This window comes from Aethalodelphis obliquidens, unplaced genomic scaffold (assembly GCF_003676395.1).
Source record: "Aethalodelphis obliquidens isolate GAN/ISIS:26980383/991018 unplaced genomic scaffold, ASM367639v1 scaffold31, whole genome shotgun sequence".
Lineage (NCBI taxonomy): Eukaryota > Metazoa > Chordata > Mammalia > Artiodactyla > Delphinidae > Aethalodelphis > Aethalodelphis obliquidens.
Genome location: NW_020837975.1, coordinates 14,674,617 through 14,695,700, shown reverse-complemented (window position 1 = coordinate 14,695,700; position 21,084 = coordinate 14,674,617). Strand labels below are relative to the sequence as shown.

At 54.0% G+C, this 21,084-nt stretch overlaps 2 protein-coding genes across 4 annotated transcripts in view; one reads left to right on the top strand and one right to left on the bottom strand.

Annotated features, from left to right (window-relative positions):
• MRPS18A (mitochondrial ribosomal protein S18A) overlaps positions 1–5,897 on the top strand; it is a 15,500-nt gene extending 9,603 nt beyond the window's left edge. For both annotated transcript variants that reach the window (XM_027127373.1, XM_027127374.1), the window contains 3 exons: positions 2,275–2,398; positions 2,630–2,699; positions 5,475–5,897. In XM_027127373.1, the coding sequence (XP_026983174.1) occupies positions 2,275–2,398; positions 2,630–2,699; positions 5,475–5,619 (339 nt within the window). In that variant the 3' untranslated portion in view covers positions 5,620–5,897. The remainder of the gene's footprint in view (positions 1–2,274; positions 2,399–2,629; positions 2,700–5,474) is intronic.
• RSPH9 (radial spoke head component 9) lies at positions 1,715–21,084 on the bottom strand. Of its 2 annotated transcripts, none has more exons than XM_027127371.1 (5): positions 19,745–21,084; positions 16,345–16,510; positions 13,753–13,882; positions 13,128–13,274; positions 1,715–1,842 (listed from the first exon to the last, which is right to left on the bottom strand). In XM_027127371.1, exons 1-5 carry the CDS (start codon positions 19,969–19,971, stop codon positions 1,715–1,717), a joined length of 798 nt encoding a protein of 265 aa, XP_026983172.1. In that variant the 5' UTR covers positions 19,972–21,084. The 2 variants fall into 2 exon arrangements, with proteins under 2 accessions (XP_026983172.1, XP_026983171.1); XM_027127370.1 differs by lacking the exon at positions 1,715–1,842 and adding an exon at positions 6,321–6,539.

The window sequence follows — 21,084 nt, the reverse complement described above, 5'->3', positions numbered from 1 at the left end:
CACTTTTAAAAATGCTCAGGCTCCACCTCCAGATGTTTCTGTTGGCCTGGGGTGGAGCCCAGCCATCATTATATTTTAAAGCTCCCCAGGTGATTCTAATGTGCAGCGAGGGTGGAGAGTCACTGACTTAGTTCATGGTCTGGTTGCGGTCGATTCAGACCACCAGGGCCCTGGAGCCCAGTCTCGTAGGGCTGTGTTCCCAGGGGGGTGGAATCAGAATCTGAGCTTGGCTTTCCTCCTTTTATAATGAGGACATCTCTGGAGAGTCCTTACTATGATCTGGGGATATATCATTCTCTTTCCATATTGGAGCTACAGAGACCCCTGTTTGCTGTAGGTCTTCTAGAGCTGTTGTTTCACAGAGAGATGACAAGAGTGAACAACAATAGGTGAGTTGTACGGGGTGCTGCTCTGTGTGTAAGCACCTATGGGGCATAATTCACTTAGTTTTCCCAATATCCCTGTGAAGTAGGTACTATTTTCATCCTTGTTTTACAGATGAGGAAATTTGAGGCATGACCTTGTTAATGAACAAGTTAATGAACTTGCCTCAGATCACCCACCCAGCTAGTAAGTATCAGAGCTGGGATGCACACTCTGGGGCTACAAAACCCAGGCAGAGCCTATGATCCCAGCTACTACTCTATATCATGTCTAGAGATGGGGCGGGCCTGGGGGAAAGGACGCAGCCCTGGAGAAATCCATACTTGTCCTTTAGCATTCTATTGGTGACATTAAGCAACCCTGTTTTTAGGTTTCAGGTGATTCAGACTCTGGGCCAGTTTGACCTGCAGGTTGTCCCTATGCCCCTCTGTGGAATGGGATGACTAAGGGCAGAGATCCCGGTCAGGTGGTCAGAGCAGGAGAGGCCACATGTCCACGGGATCTGAACAGAATGACCCAACTAATCTCCTGGGCTGGGAGCCTTGGCTTCAGGCCACCCCGGGGTGGGGGTGGGGGTATTCTTTTGACCTGTCCCGGCCCTTCCGCTGATGGCCACCTGGAGTAACAGGGAACTTGCAGGCCACGGGGCACTGCTCTCAGCTTCTTGTGACATGGAAGTTAGTGGGGTCCTGGCCATACTTAGAATCCCAGCTGTGAATAGAGAGGTGAACCCCACACCTGCCTGATCACCATGGGGCACTCTTCCTACGAGCCATTTCCAGGAAATGGACTTGGCTCTGTTTATCAAGCAGAAGAAATCCAGTCCCCTCCAAGGTAAAGGCTGAAGAAGTTGTTTTCCTTTTACCCCTTTCCACTCAGGGCACTGCCACTTTGAGCTGCACAAAGCTGTCTGCCTTTTTGGCAGCCTGCAGTGGGGGCACTGGGGCTGTGAGACCAGTGTATTATCCCTGGATAATCCAATCCAAGTTCTTTTCATCAGAGTCTGGAGATTACAGGGGTGGCATTTGGGGGCCTGGGTCCCCCGGGAGCTTTCCAGTGATTAAAACAAACCTGCCGTTACACAGCGAGGTACCTGCCAGGGCAGCGAGTCAGTTTGAGGACCAGGACCATGGAGATAGGCATGCCAGGCCCCTCTGGGTCAGGTGGGCAACTTTTCTTTAACCCTCTCAGCCATGCTGTGAGAGTTGGGAGGGGACGTGGTCTCTCTTGATTCTGATTCTTAATTCTTGACTCTCTCCTTGACTCATCCAAAGCAGTCTGATGGTTCAAAGGAAGCCCAAGAATCCATTTACATCTGGTCACAGGGGGCTTAGAAGATGTGGGATTTAACCTTGCAACCTGGCCCCATCCTCAGCTCGTTGCTGCCTGGGGCTTCAGAGGGCATGGCACAAGGTCGAGGGGCTCTCTGTGGGTCTTCTGGGCTGTGGCATGTAGACTCTGGGGGCGGAAATGGTACAGGTTTTCCCTGTTGTGCAGAAGTACATGACATACCCCCTACGCCACCCAAGGAGGAGAACACACCTTTCATCACCAGGAAAGATACCGTGGGTGCATGAAATCTTGTTAACCTTCTTGAAGAGTTCCTGTTCTCTAACCTAGTCTATCGGAAGACTTATCTCATGGAGGAGCTGAGAGGACTCTTGGGGTTGGTAATGGGGTCAGGAAATCTTGCTAAGTTGGGATTGAACCTTTGTTAGGGTGGAGATAGCAGGCCCGCGTGCAGAGCTCTGTGGGGAGGGAGTGGCCTCAGGTCTGTTCCGGGGGAGCCTCAGCCTCTGGCAGCCTCCCCCGGAGGCCACTCAGCCCTGGCTCCCCAGCAGCAAGTGCCTGTCCAGAGGACCCTCATCTCCTGTTTTCCGTTTCCACTAGGATGTTCTGCTGCTCAGTCAGTTCATCCGGCCACACGGGGGCATGCTGCCCCGAAGGGTCACGGGCCTGTGCCAGGAAGAGCACCGCAAGATTGAGGAGTGTGTGAAGATGGCCCACCGAGCAGGTAGAAAGCACCTTGGGCTAAGAGGGGCAGAAGCGGGCTGTGGGCACCATTTCCACCCTCCAGCTGCCCCGTGTTCCAGCCCCTCCTGAAAGGGCAATGGGTATCCAGAGGCTTCATTATACTCACCCCCTAGTGCCAACCTCCCACCCCCTTGGGCTTTCCCTCCAGCCCCCAAGAGCTACACAGGGAGCTGCAGAGACCATCCCCTTAAATGCTTTTCTCTCCACTCAGGTCTGCTCCCAAATCACAGACCTAAGCTTCCAGAAGGATTTGTTCCAAAGAGCAAACCCCAACTCAACAGGTAAGCAGGTAACCTGGGCTGGGGAGGCTCTCTCCTGGAGTTCGTTCCACAGTTCAGGAAAGCTGGAGCATTCCATCCCTTCCAGCCTAAGCACCCACCCCATCAGTCCGACCACTGTGTACGCTTCTGTTACTCTCCCCTGCCGGCCTCAGCCTCTTTCCTTGTCCCTCCCCAGTAGGGCACTTAGCACAGGGGTAAGAAGGGTAAGAAGGTCGTTGTTGGGCATTAGAATGTGCTAATCTTCTGTTTATGACATCATACTGAGTTGCTATGGGAATGTCAGAGCACTTCTGCAAACTTTCTGTAATAGCACTGGGGTTATTAAAGGGCAAAATGAGGCCTTAGAAATAGAAATGGGAAGGCTGTCTGGGGCAGGGCCACTGTACATAGCTGCGCAAATCGTACACTGCAAAACTTTAAGGCAGCATCCAGGTAGACTAGATTGTGAATGGTGCTCCCTAGAGTTGTGCAGTTAACGACCTGCACAGCTGCACATGGTATCCCATGAGGTCCTGAGGTTTTATAGAGGAGGAGAGGAAGTCCCCTAGGTCCTAGAATCAGTCAGTCTGCCTTTCAGCCTAAGCAGGGTGGCCCCCTCTGGTGTAGAAGTAGATTCCTGTCTAACACTTAAACAGCTGTCTCTGACATTACCACACTCACATACTCCTAGAACTATAATACCCCCTGGTTGAGAGTAGATCCAGGTCTGTAAAATCGATGTTGGTATTTCTTCTTGTTCTCCCGTATCGTATCAATAAACGCCCTGCCTTCAGCCTGTCCCGCTGCCACTGGAATTGCACTCTGTGGTTAAAGCAAAGCAAGATACCCCACCCCCAGCAAATCTCCTAGGCTGATCCCCAACAGAACCCAGGCATGGAGGATGAGAGGCCAGGCAAATACTAGCCATGGATTGCTGGGCTGGGGGTGCAGGGCCAGAGCTGGGTCTTCACTGACGCCTCACCAACACCCTGGCCCCTTGCCCATCTCCACCTGCACCTCCCACACTGCTAGCTGGGCCATCTGCCAGCAGCCCCAGAGGAACGGGACATATTAACCTCTTCCTGTCTTTCCCAAATGTGCTGCGGACCTTTTGGGGGTTGAGCCCCCCCACCCTGACTCGTTAAGAGACAAGCAGCAGGCCTAAGGACACAATCCATCCTTCCCTCAGGCCTTTGAAGCAAAGCCAGGCTCCCTCCCATATATCCGGTGTCCTTTAACGTGACACCGGATTGATGATGCGTGGGGGCTCTTGGGTTGCAAAGGCCACCCTGGGGAGGAGAGGGAGTCCTGGCTACATGGGAGGCTGATTCCTTACAAGGGACTTTATGATTCCATCCAGAGGTCCTTGAGCTGCCATGCACCGGCCAGGCCCGGGGGAGCCATGCGTCCTCCTTCCCCACTCCTTCAGGAGAGGTAGGAGGAAGGAGCCTTGGTTCTTAGAGCTGGAGTGTTCCCAGAGAGCCGTCCAGAGGCCCTCAGCCCCCTCCCCTGCCAGGTGGCTGCTCCTTGTGGCACAAGCATCAGGCCCAGGGCCAGCTGAATCCCAGCTTCCCTGGGGTCTCTCCAGGGTGGGAGGGGCAGGGAGCCTTTAGGGCAGCAACTATGGAGAGCCTGGTGAGCCTCGGGATCTGGGGTCTTCAAACCCAAGGAGCAACCCTTTGGGGGAGGCTGCTCCCACACCCCACCTCTTCACCCACCCTTCTGAAGCCTGGGAAATGCCAGCACAGGGGCCTGCCAGGTCCCAGCACCACCAAAGGCATCCCTGGGGCCAGCCTACTGCACAGAGGCCTCCCTGCTGGGGCACTGACAGCCACAGTGGACATGGGGAAGCCCTCTCCTGCTGGCCCACCTCGCACGTGGCATGGAGGCCAATACCACCCACAGCTTTTACTTCCTCTCAAAGCTCAGAGCAGAAGACACAGGTCCAGGGGAGCTCAGTTGAAATGTATAAATCAGCAGTCATTTTTTCACTCTTAGCTAAAAATTTTCAGCCATGGTTATTAATTTTTTTAATTAAAACCTCTCATTTGAGGGTCTCTAGAGGCGGCTGGGTTGAGCCCTAACCTAGTGTGGAAGCAGGGGAGGATCCTGGCCTCTGCCATGGCTGAGCTTTCAGGACGAAGGGTGGGCCTCTCTGGACAGGATCCAAGTTTCGTTCTGGACGGAGTAAACCCCAGTCCCAGCCGGCATGAGCCACTTTTCCGGGAATTATCAGGGCCCTGCTGCCATCCCCAAAGGAGGCAAAAGGACTATGGGTGGCAGCCATCTTTCCCCACCCCACCCCCTCCTACTTACAAGAACCTTCCTGGCCCCCATCATGGGTTGGGTGAGGGGCAGGGATCCTCTACGAGTTATGGCTGCCTAGGCTTGTTCCCTGAAGGCTGGGGTGGCAGAGTGAGCCAAGTGGGGGAGAGGGAAGGATTCCTCCAGGCCCTTACATCAGCCTCTCCTCTCCCCGTGACTGGGCCACAGACGGATGATCTGCTCTCTGAGCAGCCTCTTCCTCCACCTCCTCCCCCAGCAAATACACACAAACACTGATGACTCATAAAGATCCAGGAAGCGTGTGGCCTTGTGCTGCCTGACCCTGGCCACACACACCTGCGGCAGCAGGAGCCCAGCCCATCTGTTTACAGCATATTCAGCAGTTGCTCCCAGGAAAAGCCCTTCTCAAGAAAGGAAAACTGGTGAAAGGGTTTGGTTGGCCAAGCGCGGCTTGGGCCTGAGGAGGCCATGCCCACGGTCCCACAGCCACCTCTCATCCTCGCTCCACAGGTACCTCACCCGCTGGTCTCCCCGCTCCGTCAAGCCCATCTACAACAAAGGCCACCGCTGGAACAAGGTGCGCATGGCCGTGGGGTCCCCCCTCCTGAAGGACAACGTCTCCTACGCGAGCAGGCCTTTGGTGCTGTATCACTGACTGAGAGCACGGCCTCCCGAGAGCCGGCCGTGAGCTCATCCTGCACTCCCGCCCCATCCCACCAGGGTGGCCCGGCTTCTCCAACGTGGATGGCACGAGGGCTAGCAGGTCCAACACTAGTGCCCTGGGCCTGCTCTGCAACAGAGCTGGGCGCTGGGTGCAGGTGGGGCAGTCGAGTCCCCAGGCAGCTGCTGTGGTCTTGTGACTGGCCTGGGCTCATTGCTGGTGGACAGGAGCTTTGCCCACAGGAATGTTATAAACCAGGCTTGTACTCACCCACTGGGTGTGCGCCCACTGCTTGGGAAGTGCGGGGGGCTCAACCCGTTTCCGGCCAGTTACTGAGCATTAAGTCACTGATCTCTTGTGATGGGCCACGTGAATGCAACAGGGGAGTTCACGGGCCAAACAGGTTCCCTTCCTCTCTATTGACAGCTGTTAGCTTTTTGGCCAGGAGGGCTGCAAGGAGGAGGTAAGTTAGGCTGCCTGGCCCATGTGCAGCTCTCATCTGAGTCCAGGAAGCTGCCCTCCTCAGAGGGCTCCTGGCTGTCACCTCCCCCCTGCCATTTCCTCCCACCTTTCTCTCTCGTTAGCACATTCCAACCCTCTGCCACTTGCTCTATTTGAGCTGGGCCTCTCCTCAGCCTGGACACCAGATGGAGGTGGAGATGAGGGGAGGCAGCAGCACAGAACAAACAGACCAAATTCACTGGACTTTATGAAAATACTGTTTAGACTCTCCAGACTCCCCAGGCAGCCCTCCTACAGCATGAACGGCAGGTCGATGTTCTTCTCGCCAGTGCCCACGTAGATGTAGCCATAGTTCTTGGTGCGAGGAGCATGGTAGAAGGTGAGACCTGGCCAGAGCAGGCTGCGCAGCACCACCAGGGTGTTGCCTCTCTCCATCTGGATGCTCCAGGACCCTGAGGAGGAGCAGGAGGCAAGGCCTGGGCACTGTGGAGGCAGAGCCCTGCCGGCCATGCAGAGGCCCCAGGCTCCGGGCAGCCAGGCCCGAGCATTAAGGTCCAATGGGAAAAGGGAAGACAGTTTAATTATCCCGACACTTTACTCCTGATTGCTTTTGAGCCGTTTCACTGCTCATTAAAACCACTTCCAGAGGGAGGGCAAAGGAAATGAAAAGAGGTAAAACTCAAAAGCAGTCCGTTTTGTTCCTGTCAGCAAGTCTAGTGAAAGGTTGCGTGGGGGAGGAAGCTGAATCCACAGTGCACAGGCAGAGGGGAGCTGGGGCTGGGCTAGGAGAGGCTCCAGGCTCCCTCTCACCCTGCGCTAGGGGTGCTCACTGGTGGCCTTCAGTCCTGGTGCGCTTCACTGCTGTTTGCCATTTGCGCTCTCTTCCCCAGCCCAGAAGCCTCTGCTCTGAGATGGATGAGACTTGACCAGGCTCACATAGAAGTGGGGCCGTTTCAGGCCTCCCAGCTCAGTAGCCCTTTCTAGCAGCCGGTAGACTGGGAGCCATCCTTGGCGGCAGGGTACTTGAGCTGCAACTAATAAGCCTTTGTCTGTCCTGGGTTCTGCCCGGGTTTCTGCTCCCCAGACGGGAGCAGCCCAGCCTGGGGCTGAGCTGTGCAGCCGTGAGGACTTGGCGGGAAGGGCCTGATCCAGCTCCAGAACCAAGGGAGGGAGCCGTTGTGTGGGAGGAAGGAGCCTGGGAAAATCGCCTCTGGATGCAGATCTGGAACTTCTATTCCCCTGCGCACTGAGGCCTCTCCCGGCCCAGCCGCAGCTCTGCCCCAGGCCCTGCCAGAAAGGCAAATGCTTTGAAGGTTTTGGTGCTGGACCAGCCAGTGATGCGCTGAGAACTGCGCCTAGGCCTTCATGAGCTGCCAGGTCAGCCCGGCTGCCTAGCTTCCACTGCCCCTCTGCCCCCAGGCCTCCTCCAGCCACAGCCCACCATGGTCACTCCACACCCAGCAGCCTCGGAGCTCAGGTCCCACCCTCCCACCCTGAATCCAAGAGACCTGACCACCAGGCACCCCTGGCTCTGATGGCAGCTCAGCCCTACTCAGGGTGCCAGCGCCTGCCCAGGTCAAAGCCACAGCTTTTGGGGGGTGTGTAGGTCAGCTGGCCTTGGGCTGCTTAGGGAGAGGCCACCTGGAGGCCACCTCAGCACTGTGCAGTGGCCTGCACCGAGTGCCACCACCCATGCAGTGAGATGATGAAGCAGAAAGCAGTGTGGGCTTGACCCCGCTCCCCCAGGCCCGCTCAGTGCTGGCCAGACAGCATTAAGAAGAAAGGTGTTCCTGGGTTCCCAGAGCTCTGGGTGGGGCACTGCCTAGGTTGGGAATGGGGGCAGTATCTTTCCTGGTCAGAGAAGTGGAGAGTATTTCCCCTAGCTCGCAGCTTTCCTCTGCATATCTCCAACTCATAGACCTGCCCACAGAGTTCTAGAGGCCTTAAAGGCCTGTTGCTTTCCCAGTCACTCGTTTCAGAAAACAGATGGCCTAGGGGTAACCGGAGAGGGGGTGTGACAGAACAAAGTGTTCCCAGTGCACTGCATTCAGCGTCTGGCCAGAAGCACGGGCCCCCCCCCAGAAGACAGCCCCTGTTAGCCCCCCCTGCCAGTTCCCAGAGCATCGTCTGGGGTGTCCCTCCCCGCCCTTGGAGACTAGGGCCACACAGCCCCCCTTGAACTGAAAAAGGTCAGGCTCTGCCCACCTGGGGAGGGCAGCTTGCAGCCAGATGCTGCCCTGGAGAAAGAACTGGAATCCTGGAGTCCCCCAGCCCAGACCACTGTCAGCAGTTCCCTGTTGCTGGCGCCTTGGCACACCCTGGGCAAGGGCTGAGTCCTGGCCTCCCCTGGCACCAGCCTGCCCACCTAGGGTTTGGCCACCGGGGGGCCCAGGCTCATCAGCAGGGGCTCTCCCCACCCCACCCAAGAGCAAAGAGAAACTGATGGGGATGCTAGAGAAATACATTGCTGCCTCCAGGGTGGGGGCCGGTGCTGAGCAGGCCCAGGGTGCCGGCCGAGTACAGGAGCGGCATGGGAAGTGGCCGGCCAGCCAATGACACTACCTCCTCCCTCCCTTGCATTCCTGTCACACTCCTTTCCTTGTCCCTGGCGCAGCTTGTCGCCCAGGAAACACACACTCAACATGCCAGGAGTCACGTAGTGTCTACCTGGGAAGCCAGGCGCTTGCTGTCACCTTCACCCACTTTTCTCACTGCAACTGCTGGAAAGGCTGGGCCCAGCCAGCCACCACTTGTGGGACTCCAGGGAAAGCAGCCTCCTGCGGCCCTGGTGTTTCCATTCACAGCCCCTGGTCTCTCCCAAGTCTCCCCAGACCTCCCCTCCGGTCCCCTGGCAACCACTCTTCTCCACAAGCGCTCTTCTTCGAGGGTGTGGTGGGAGGGATATAAGCTGGTAAATCAGGAATGGGCCCTCCTGCACCAGCAGGAAGTTCCAGGGCCTCACCCGCCTTGCCAATATGGAAACCTCCGGCTGGGGTAGGCTCCTCATAGTTACATTCTCCTGCCTGCCAGGAAGGAAGGCAGCAAAGCTCTGAGATTAAGTTTGAGGAGTAGAGTGGACCAGGCTGGGGTTCAGGGCTGTCCAGGGGCAGCAGATGGCTTAAACCGGTCCTCAGACCAGCACCACACAACTTGTCACACACACAGAAATGGCCATGGGCCCCTTCTCAGAGCAGCCACTCCCGAGACACCAGGGCCACAGTGCATGGGAAGGGGGTGGGGGCGGGGTGGGGAACCAGGCGGAAGAGTTCCCAGTCTTATTGATGAGCAAGGCCAGGCCCCCCGGTCCAGAAGACCGAGCACCTGTCACCCAGGCTTCCACAGGGCTGGAAGGGAGGTGCCACCTGCACACACCCCAAGAGAAGGCTGATCCTGGACACCGTGTTCCCCGGCCCTCTTCGATGCTGTCCCCCTGGTCCCCCGCTGCTTTCCAGGGAAGCAGGCCCCTTGCTGCCCTCTGCTGCCTGAACTGGGCATTGTGCTGGAGCCTCAGCGGCCCTGTGCTGAGCAGTTCCTGAGATCTGTCAGCTCCGGCCCAGAGTGGAGCAAGGAGAGGCACTCTGCCCTCTACCCAGCTCGCTCTGCTTCCCAGGACACCTGGGACTTCGCTTGTGAGGCACCTTGTATTTTACTTTTCTGTTTCATTTGATCTTTCCAAACCTCTGTGAGGCAAAGATGGTGTCGTGTTCCCGGCGGCGTCTCTGGTGCCTGGTACATAGTAGCTGCTCAGTGGCTATTCTTTGCTGATAGAGTGGAAGATTAAGGAGCATTGAATGGCAAGAGTGCTGCCTAGAAATCTGGCGTCCTGACCTGGTACTTCATGTGTCATCTGGCAAGAGCCCAAGCTCAGAGAACTCTTAGCTGTTGCCCTGTATCCACCAGGAGGATGGTTCCGCTCCCAAAGCCCTACTCCCACACAACTGCGCAGACCCCAAGGCACAGTTAGGAGGGCATTAGTGGCCCCAGGCAGGGCCAATCTAAGCCATACCTGCTCACAGATGACATGAAGTTCCCCTGAACAATTGCCTCAGACCCAGAAAGGAAACTGATCCTACCTGGGCAGAAAACACGGCTCCCAAATTCCACCCCTCCAGCCAGTGCTGGTGTCCCGGGGAACTCGGGGGTTTTGGCCTCACTTAGCAGCCCAGCCATTCTGGCTGCTGTCTGCCTGATGGGGCAGCCTCCCAGCCGCTCCTTTTGCTCTTTCACTGGAAGATAAGGAAGGGAGTCTGGGAGCAAAGAGTGTCTGCTCTCCCCCGACCATCCACACTTTTACCCCCACACCACGGCCCCCATCAAGACATCATGAGAAAAAGCTGGGCCCGAATTCCTGGAGGCTTTCTGGTGTTGGCTCTGGGAGGAAGGGAGCTGGAGGCCCAGAAGCTGTGGAGTTTCCCAAGGTCAGGTCCGGAGCATCCCTCCCCTCAGGCCCACACACACAGGAGATGTCAGGAGCCCTCAGCCCCTAAGGCTCCAGGACTATGGCAAAGTGCGGGGGTGGACTGGGGTGTTGAATCATTGGTTGACGCTTCAGCCCTAAGGCCCACCATTAGGGCAAGAAGTCTAGGTGCAAGGGGGAGGAGGCGCTCTTGTGTTACCCCCCCCCCAGTCACCCAGCGCTGTGGAGGGAGTGCCTCATCCGCTGGCCCTGGAGCATTCTGCTGCAGGTGAGAAGGCTGAGAAGTCAGCACCAGACAGAGCTTTCCAGCCACATACTGAATCAGGAAGGAGGGGCTGCTGCCGCCAGATTAGGGGCTCTAAGAGGACTTTTCTCCATCCACCATTCAGCCCATGGCGCCAGGTCCCACCACCAGTGTTCCTGGCTCCCTGTATCAACCAGGGATGTGCAGCCCCCTCCGGCCTTGCCAGGCGGGGAGCAAAGAATTGGAGGAGGGAGTCTGGGAAGTATGTCTGGTGGTTGAGAAATGCCCATCCCCAGTAAACCTTTTTCATCTCCCCCAGAGTTCCAGGACCCCCTTTTCCATGCTCAAGGAGGGTTCACTCTGGAGCCCCCATGTGGTGGAGGCCAGAGTAGCCACTCTTTGCTGGCAGTCCTTACCCACCTGGGACCCACGGCCCAGCCCCTGGGGCACTGCAGTACCCCTGAAACAGCCTCCAGATCCCTGGCTTGCCCCTTTCCATCCATCCATGCACCACTGCCTTGTTATCACAGACCTGCTCACAAGCCACCAGCAGCTCCTACTGCCTTGGTCTACGTCTCCTACCCCTTGGCCTTCTAGGCTCTCCTAGGCCTGCCCAACCCACCTCTAAGGCCTTTTTGCTACTGACAACAAGATCAGTAATAATTATTAATTTTTACTTGAGTCCTTAATGTGTTAAGCACTATTATAAATGTTTTCTATATGTGTTAACTCATTTAATTCTCATAACAACCCAATGAGGTAGGAAGTATTATTCCCCTTTTACAAATTGAGGCACAAGGAAATTGAGGGACTTGCCTGAGGTCACCCAGCTAGTATGCAGTAGATTCAGGATTCCAACGCAGGCTTTCTGGTTCTAAAGCCCTTTCCTTTAACAACTACTGCCGTCCCACCCCTACCCTGAGTTCCAGCCCGACTGGGTTGCTCATTGCTCCTCAGAAGCGTTTCCCCTTAGTGGTGGGGGTGACTATTGTCCTGCCATTCCCAATGTCCACTTAAAATGAAACACCATCTACTTGACACCATAGTTAAGGCCAGACCCTTGGAGTCCAATGCTCTAACACTTAACTATGTCCTTGGGTTTAACTCTCTGAGCCTCTGTTTCTTCATCTATAAAATGGGGGTAATAGTATCTACCTCATAGGTCAGCTGTGAAGATTAAAATGAGATAACGCATGGGAAGGACAGTACAATGTCTGGCACACGGTAAGCAGTGTCATTGCTTTTATGAGTAGTTACTAGTATCATTATCTTTGCCATCATCAACAACAGATCCCTCCAGTTCTCAGAACACCAAGCATGGGGAGGGAAAGAAGCAGGGGTGTTGAGTCAGTGCCTTGGGTCTGGCCCCCGAATGCCCAGAGCCTGGCACCTGTCCTGGGATGCAGCATCCAAGCAAGAACATCTTCCAAGGACATGCCTGTCTCTACTGGTGGACCCCAGGAAGGAAATGGGGTCTCTGTGACTCCACCAACTGCTGGCTGTATGCCTGGGCCAGGTGGGACCTGAAGCACAATAAGGCCTCTGGAGACCTCCCTGGTGGCACGGTGGTTAAGAATCCACCTACCAATGCAGGGGACAAGGGTTCAATCCCTGGACCGAGAAGATCCCACGTGCCGTGGAGCAACTAAACTCGTGCACCACAACTCCTAAGCCTGCGCTCTAGAGCCCACGAGCCACAACTACTGAGCCTGCGCACCTAGAGCCTGTGCTCTGCAGCAAGAGAAGCCACCGCAATGAGAAGCCCACGCACCGCAACGGAGAGTAGCCCCCGCTCGCTGCAACTAGAGAAAGACCACACGCAGCAATGAAGACCCAACACAGCCAAATAAATATTTTTTTTAAAAAGGCCTCTGAAGTTGTATGTTTTATGATTAAAAAGTACAACCACTTAACAGGAGGCAAATGTATAGAACTCATTTCCTTAGCAGGTGACCTCAGCAGGTCGGTCAGCACCCACTCACTGAGCACCAGCTGTGTGCCAAGCATTGGATCTAACCCTGAAACTAACCATTGCGATGTATGTATGGCTAGTATTTTCAGGGGTGTTTTCAGAGATGTTTTGGGTCGGGGGGAGATTCCCAATTTGCCTCCATTCAAGATTGGTATGAAAATCAAAAGAAACACTGAGAGACTTCCTGTCTGTGGAAGCACATGGAAGACAATCCTTTCATCTGCAAACACTTACCAGCTGTTTACTAGGAGCTGAGCCCTGGGGAAGCCCCATCCTCAAGGCCCCACAGTGAACCCCCAGTTCCCACCCAGGCCCTAGGTCCCACTCTTAGAGGAGAATGGCAGGTGGCACGGCCCACTGCTCTGACCTGGGGCAAATCCAATGTCCTCCAAGTAACAGGCTGTTACCTTTGGGGATGTCATGCTCCAAGGAGTCCATGAAGTCCAGGGAGGGGTCCAGGTCAGCCTTCTCAAGCAAGGTCTTGTTCTTCAGCTCAGCAGGCTCCCTGAAGTGGAAGTAGGAACTGAGCTTCTTGGCTTCAGACAAGGACAGTCCTACAAAAGGGGCAGCAGGTAGGAAGTGAAGGTCATTCCCAAACCCCACAGCCCCCTTCCTCTATGATTGGGGACCACGTGGAGGGGGTTGCAGAGGAGTCAGTCAGCTACTGACGGGGGACTGAAGGGTGAAAAGGGAGCAGGGTTCTCTCAGCCCGAACTTGGCTCAGATCCTGCAATGAGGACAGACCATGGAGGAGGAGGGTAGGAAAAAGCGGGGAGCCCAGCACCACACAAAGCCCCAGACCCAGGTGGCCAGATGCTCCCCCACCCTCAGGCATAAAAGAGTCAGGGTCCAGTGACTGGGTACCCCTGCCAGGCACAGATACCAGGTCATTGGGCACATCCTCCCAAGTGATGTGGCCACAGCTATTCTTTCTCTGAGAAAGTGGGCAGTCTCCCCTGGACTCCCAGGCACGTGTCCAACTATGCTCAAGAAGAGATGCCTTCTGGCCCTAAGAGATGCCTGAGAATTCACCTTCAAAGGTCCGATTGACACGGATGGGTCCAAAAGGGGTCTTAAAGAGGGCACCTCGGGGGATGACAGCCACAGCCTTGTCGATCTGGTCAATGATGGACACCAAGCGGGTCTCTTCCTTGATCTGGACCTGAGGAGACAGGAGACAAGCCACCCTGCCAGGGCGCTGTGCCCAGTCACCCCTGGTGCAAGGGCCTCAGCATGACCATCTGATCTGGGTCACCACAGTGTAGATGCCAGGGCCATGGAAAATCACGATGGTGAGTCCTCGCCTTCCCGCCCTCCGTTCCTTTCTTAAATGGGTGATGAGTGCAATATTTAAAACTTAAAAAAAAAAGCAGTCTCTCTCATTTCATCCTTGGCCCCCAAATTGCCCTCACTGGGGGCAGACATTGTTAATGGTTTTTTATGTACCTTTCCAGAAACAAACCATTCTATCATATTTTAATGTTGCTTATTTTGCCTTTTTAAAATATAAAAGCTATCATGCTCACTGTAGACTATCTGGGTAATAGAGAAATATTTTATAATATACCTAAGAAAATGAAAACCACTCATAATCCCACCTTCTAAAGGTAATCGCTGATAACATATTGGTATACTTCCTTCTATTCTTTTTTTCTATGCCTATATTCAAAGGAAAATTAGAGTTACAGTTTATATAGTTTCATGCCCTGCCCTTTGACTTAACATTATTTCTCAAGCATCACCCCATAGTATTTTTACGCAGATGAAATTTGGTTATAATCAATATCAAGGGCAGCCCTGAACAAAAGGACTTCATAGAGATGTTTGGGAAAAAGCAGCACTTGACAGGGAAAACATGTCACTGGGAGCCCCCAAAGTCACTCAACCACCTGTTTCCCACAGGCTGCTGACTAGAATTGATTACGAAGGAGGAGACTGAAACTAAATAAGTGTCTAGGCCAGGGGCTTTAAATATGTCACCTCATTTAATCTGCACAAGCCTGCAAAGTAAACATAATGATCCCAACTCTACAGAAAATAAAACTGAGGGGAGGTTAAGTTTGTCAGGCGGGCACGGGGTTGCAGCTGAAGCATCATAGACCTAGACCCAGAGTTTCGGCATCACCTGGGTTCCAGTGCAGAGGCTGGGTTTTGAATCCCAGGTTTCTCTAGTTTCAGAACTTGGGCTGGTTATTTTTTTACTGCACAATCCCATTTCTAGGAGTTGATCCTTCAAATCGAGTGCACGCATGGGAAATGACGCATGCACAAGCTTATTCACTGTGGCATCGCTTGTCAGAGTGAAAACTTGGAAACCGACATTTCCATGAATGAGACGCCGGTTAAATATGGTACGTTCACACAATGGTAAAAAGAATGGAGAGGTTCTTCAAGGCACTGATGTAGAAAAATCTCCAAAATATATTGTTAGGAGAAAAAAGCAAGGTGCAGAACTGTGTGCATAACATGTTGCCATTTGTTTTGTTTTGTTTTTTAAGATAAAAAGAGAATATGTCGGGGTGAGGTATTGGCTGAGGTTTGTACTTGCATAAAATGTCTCTGGAAGCAGAGCTTCTCAAACTTAAATGCATATTTAAATCCCCTTGGAGGGACTTCCCTGGTGGCACAGTGGTTAAGAATCCGCCTGCCAATGCAGGGGACACAGGTTCGAGCCCTGGTCCAGGAAGATCCCCCATGCCGAGAAGCAACTAAGCCCGTGCTCCACAACTACCGATCCTGTGTGCTAGAGCCCACGAACCACAACTACTGAGCCTGCACGCCTAGTGCCCATGCTCTACAGCAAGAGAAGCCACCGCAATGAGAAGCCCCCAATTGCCGCAACTAGAGAAAGCCCGCTTGCATTAACGAAGACCCAATGCGGCCAAAAATAAATAAATAAACTTATTTTAAAAATAATAAAAATTAAAAATAAATCCCCTTGGAACATGTTAAAATTCAGATCCTGATGCCAGCCCAAGAGTCTGCATTTCTAACTCCCAGGGCATGGTGATGCTTCTGATACAGACTGCACTTTGAGTGGCAAGACTTGGACACACACACACACACACACACACACGCAACACGGTTATATTAATGACCCCCAGAAAGACGACCTGAGTGACTGGTGAATAGGGTAGGAGGGAAACTTTACTATATTCCTTTTTGTGAATTGTGAACCAAGTGAATGTATTACCTAGTACAATACACATTTATACAAAAATATAAGCACCTGCGCACACCCCTTGCCCCAGAGCAAAGCAGACACCCCTTCTTCCCAGCCCCAGCCCCATAGCACGGCTCCCCCGAGAGCTGCCCAGCCACTTTAACACCCTGTCATCACTCAGGAGTGGTGTTACCCTGGGCAAGTCACTTAACCTCTCTATGTTTCAGTTTCCTCCTCTCTACCACCTGGAAAGTAAGGTACCAACTTCCCAGAGCTGTGAGGATGAAGCAATGGGACTGATACAGTGGCACAGGGCCTTACACACCCAGCACCCCAGGCCCAGCTCGCCCCAGTGGCAGTGATTATAAACGTTGTTTCTGCCGCAGTGTGCATTGGGCTGGGGTTTGGATGGCCCAGGTCCCTTTCATTTGGGTCCTCCTCCTCCTCTTGTCTTCACTCACCACTACTTCTTCTTCAAAGACCTTTTCGCCCTCATTCACCTTCTGCAGCTCGGTGTGTTCATACGCATGTGAGGGGTCCCCCATGAAGCGGCCCTTCACCACAGATGTCTGCATCTCCATCTCCTCCGTGGCAGGGGGCAGGAGGCTCCACTCCATGCAGTTCAGGCTGCCAACAACATCTCCATCACCCCGATTCTAACTCCCCTCTCACTCCAGCTTCCTGCCCCCGCCCCTTCTCAAGAGAGGTGAGGCCCAAGAAGAGCTGTTGGGAGTCATATCTTTCCCCTATGAAGCACTAAGTGCCTGTGGTGCACCCCACCCCACACGTGATGAAATTCAGCCTGCCAAGATTCCAAGAGCTTCTTCCTAGATAGATATCTGGACTGTGAGGTCCTGAATGAGTTTCTGGAAGCTGAACTTTCCTCAGTTGCAGGTGCCTCTGCTCCTGTGGGCCCCAAATTCATGCTCAGCCTGCCTGCTGAGCTGACAGCATGGCCATCTCCCCCCACTTCTCAGGAAAGCCCAGCCCAGGCCCAAGAAGCTCTCCTCCTCCGAGGTCTTCCCTTCTTTCTCACATCCTGCCAGGAGGGGATATCCTCCCACTCCTCCCTCATCCATGTAAGGCCTGCGTCCCCAGCCTGCTCTCTGATCACGTTTCCTCCCTTCACTCTCCACTGGCTCCTTCACAACGTGAAAATGCCCCAGCTTTATAAAACAACAGCCCTCAAATCCATGCCCCTCTAGAAAATTCCCCTTTCCTGTCCCACCCACTTCTTCCCCAATTCTGAATCATAAGCGAGAACAATTTGCTCTGTGGCAGCCCTTGCTCTCCCTCACTTTCACTCTCTGACCACTGCACCATGATTCTGCCCCTGGCACCCCAAGAAACTGCTCCAAAGAAGGTCATCCATGGGACCTAAAAGCCAACAAACGCGGGCTTCCCTGGTGGCGCAGTGGTTGAGAGTCCGCCTGCCGATGCAGGGGACACGGGTTCGTGCCCCGGTCCAGGAAGATCCCACATGCCACGGAGCGGCTGGGCCCGTGAGCCATGGCCGCTGAGCCTGTGCGTCCAGAGCCTGTGCTCCGCAACGGGAGAGGCCACAACAGTGAGAGGCCCGCGTATAGGAAAAAAAAAAAAAAAGCCAACAAACGCATCTCCATTTCTATCTCCTTTGACATCTCCCTTCTCCCTCCTCCAGTGCCTTAAGTACTTCCAAGGATCTATTCTCACTGCTCTTTTCTCTCCACAGTCTCACCTACCTGACCCCTAGAACGCCAGCTACTCCCTAGTTGACATCCAGAATCCAGCCACCTCTCACCACCTCCACTGCTTCCACCCTTGTCCAAGCCACCATCTACTCTTGCCCAGATATTGCAGTAGCTTCCTAACCGGTCTCCCCATGTCCATACCTGCTCCCCTTTCAGTCTAGTCCCCACCACGCTGTTAAAACCTAAGCCAGATCGTGTCTCTGTGCAGAACCTTCCAGTGACTTCCCATTGAGCCAAGTCCTTACAGTGCCCCACAGGGCCCTGCACAATTGTCTCGGCCCCTCTCTGACCTCATGTCCTGCAATGGTCCCCCTCACTCACTCCTCTCTAGCCACACTAGCCTCTTCAGGGTTCCACACTACACTAAGCACACACCTGCCTCAGGGCCTTTGCACTTGCCTGGAATGCTTTTCCCTGAGATAAACACACAGCTTACTCTCTCAAGTTGCTTCAGGTCTCTTCTCAAATGTTACTATTTATAATAGTACCCCATCCTGTATTCTCTGTCTCCTTTAGCACCAATGCTAAGTGTATGCAGTATATGTGTATGTTTATTTATCGTCTGTCTCCCCTCCCCCACATACACACTAAAATGTAAACTCCATGAAGACAAGGACTTTGTCTCTTTTTGCAGTGGATTCCCCATGCCTAGATCAATGCCTGGCACATACTACGTGCCAAAGAAATAAAAACTGATTGGAATAGGGTGAGTCTCAAATCTCTATCTTCAGTCCAAATTTTTCTTCTGTACTCCAGATCTGTACTTTAATATGCCTCCTTACCACCCTGCCCCATAGGCACGTCACACCAAATTCACTAGGCCTTCCCTAGTACCTCCTGAATTCTCTCCCAGTGGGGGGCACCAGCACTTACCCAGCTGCCTAAGCTGGAAGGAAGGGTCAACCTTGACCTCCTCTTCACCTTTCCCCATTTAGTCATAAGTCCTGCCACTTCTACCACTTAAATCTTCCCAATCCCTCCCCTCTATTCCCTCAGCTACCTCCTCCTTTCAGTCCCCCTTCATCTGGACACTGCAACACACTTCCAAATGCTCACCCACTTCCAGACCATTCTACCCACTCAGGTCTGAGCAGGCTCTTCTTGACTAAAGGCCCTCAGTGGCTCCCCATAGCCTGTGGACAAAGTTCAAACCGCTTGGCCTCTCCATCCAGTTCAACATAACACCCTAGGCTGCCACTGCCATGTTTGTCTTCCCACTATTCTCCCAAAAAGCCCAAAGCCAGCCCAAGCCAATAAGCTTGCAGTTGTTCCCTCTAACTGGCATGCCTGTCCCCGACACTTTCCTAGAGAACTCCAGATCATCTCTCAGATCTCAGTAATCTTATCTAATTACTCTCTAGGAGAATGTCCCACCCTGGCACCCCTTTGTGTACACCTCTGTCCCAGGTTTAAGACACTTTGCTGTAATTGCTGGGTTACCCATTGGTCTCCCTTCCTAGGATGTGAATAACTTGGAGATAGGGGTGAGTCTTAGCCATCTTTTTAACCCCAAGTCTAGCACAGGATACATCCAATCAATGTTGGATTGATGCATGGATAGATAAATGAAGTCTCCAACTTCCTGCAGCCTCAACGGAATGCTTGTAAGATGATGAGCTCCCCATCGTCGGGGGTAGTCAAAAAGAGGCTGGATGGTCCTGTATGGCACTGTCCAGGGAAATTTCTTCAGTTCTAAATCCCTTCTCTCCCATTCCACATTCGTTCACTACTTCCTAGAGTGCCTCCTGTGAGCCAACACCTCCACCAAAGATGCTTCAGGACCCACTTCCAAACAGCTCCCCACCCCCCTCAAGGCTTCTGACCCTTCTCCAAACTGGACTCTTTGAAAACGCAGGTCCACCACCTGACGTCTACTCTGGGTCTTCATTCTCCAGAAACTTTCACCTTGCCCAGCCTCCGTTCTTGCCACACGTCCATTGTAAACCCACCAAGTCTCTAAGTTTCTCTGGCGCCCCTCCCCACGTATCCTCCCAGGGAGGACCTCGCCCACTCGCTTCCTGGACCTCTCCCCTTTCGATCCTACCTCGCACCCACCCCTTCCTGGCCCTCGCTAGCTCCCGGCTCCTCAGTATCCCCCTGTGGCCTCAGCCAGCCCGGGCGCCGCCTCCACCTGTACAGGGTCTTGCGCGGTGCGAGCTGGTCCTCGCTCAGGCCCTGCGCGATGTAGTAATCGTCGACGAGGCCGAGGATGCGGCCCCAGAAAAGGACCCGATCGAAACGGTAGTCGCGTTTAACCAGCATAAGGGAAGTGAGCAGTGAGGCCCGACGGTCCGGGCTGAGGCCCTGCCCACTACCGGACGCCAGCTCCAGAGACAATAGGAGGCTCTCTTCGTCCATTCCTCCAGCGGCTCTGCTCAACGCCTGCCCCGTTGCTAGGAGAAGCCGGTGTCCACTGAGACCCAAAGCTCCGCCCTTCCATCCGACCGGAAGCGGGATTTCACGCACGCGACCTCCTGCAGCTCAACCTTCTAGGGCCTCCTGCCAGCCCTTCTTCCCATGGAGCCCTTCCGAAAAGCCTGGGGGTACACTAGCTCCCTCCCGCTTCCTTTCCCGAGTAAGTGTCTGGAGGTGTTCACTTGTCAGGGCAACGGTGTGGTTTTCCCCCCAAATAGGCAGGATACAGTCGATAGGTTGGAGGTCCAAATAAGCCAAATTCTGGGGATATTTTTGTTTTCCCTAAGCCCTTTCACACGGTCGACATTTACTGAGTCCTCACTGTATATGCAGTGGGGGTTTGGGAAGAAAAATGCAACAGCGACACTAGCTATATTATTTCACTCCAGTCGTGTCCTTTCTTGGCCTCAGAATTATCTATGCAGAAAAGAATTTGAGATCCTCTTGGCTCTAGGATACCAAGGCAATTAATCCCCCGCAAAGCCAGGTCTTACAAAGACCTAGGCAAGGTGATGGGGGGGGGGGGGCGGTGAAGTTCCCCAGTGGCCCAGTGGTTGGTTAGGACTCCCCGCTTTCACTGCCTGAACACCTGAGCCAATCCCTGGTGGGGGAATTAAGATCCCACTAGCCCTGCGGCACAGGTAGCTGGGGCCTAGGCAATGGGGCAAGGTATAGGGCCATACCTTGGGAAAGGAGGGTGCGAAGAGGGGTACAAAATGGGTGATTTTACAGACTACACTCTCCCATCAACATTTTCATTTACATTAACAACTACATGTTCCCTACCACCTACATTTACCTACCTCAAGCCCCACAACTGTTGCTTTTAGGCGAAAGTGGTGGCAACAGATGGAAGGCCAGAACCCCACTGAAGCTGGGGCTCTTCACTCCCTGGGCCAGATACTATTTCTTCACATCCATCTCTGGAGTGCCCAGCCAAGGTTAAGAGATAAACAGGGACTTGCATAGTGGCGCAGTGGTTAAGGATCCGCCTGTCAATGCAGGGTACACGGGTTTGATCCCTGGTCCGGGAGGATCCCACATGCCAGAGAGCAA

Bases quoted from the DNA above. Each gene is read 5' to 3' on its own strand.
- RSPH9 (XM_027127370.1), bottom strand. From the start codon at position 19,971: ATGGACGAAGAGAGCCTCCTATTGTCTCTGGAGCTGGCGTCCGGTAGT. The intron at 16,511-19,744 runs GTGGAGGCGGCG...TGTTGTTGGCAG, and splicing joins CCGCGCAAGACCCTGTACAG to CCTGAACTGCATGGAGTGGA. The intron at 13,883-16,344 runs GTGAGTGAAGAC...CTGTCTCCTCAG, and splicing joins TCTTTGAAGAAGAAGTAGTG to GTCCAGATCAAGGAAGAGAC.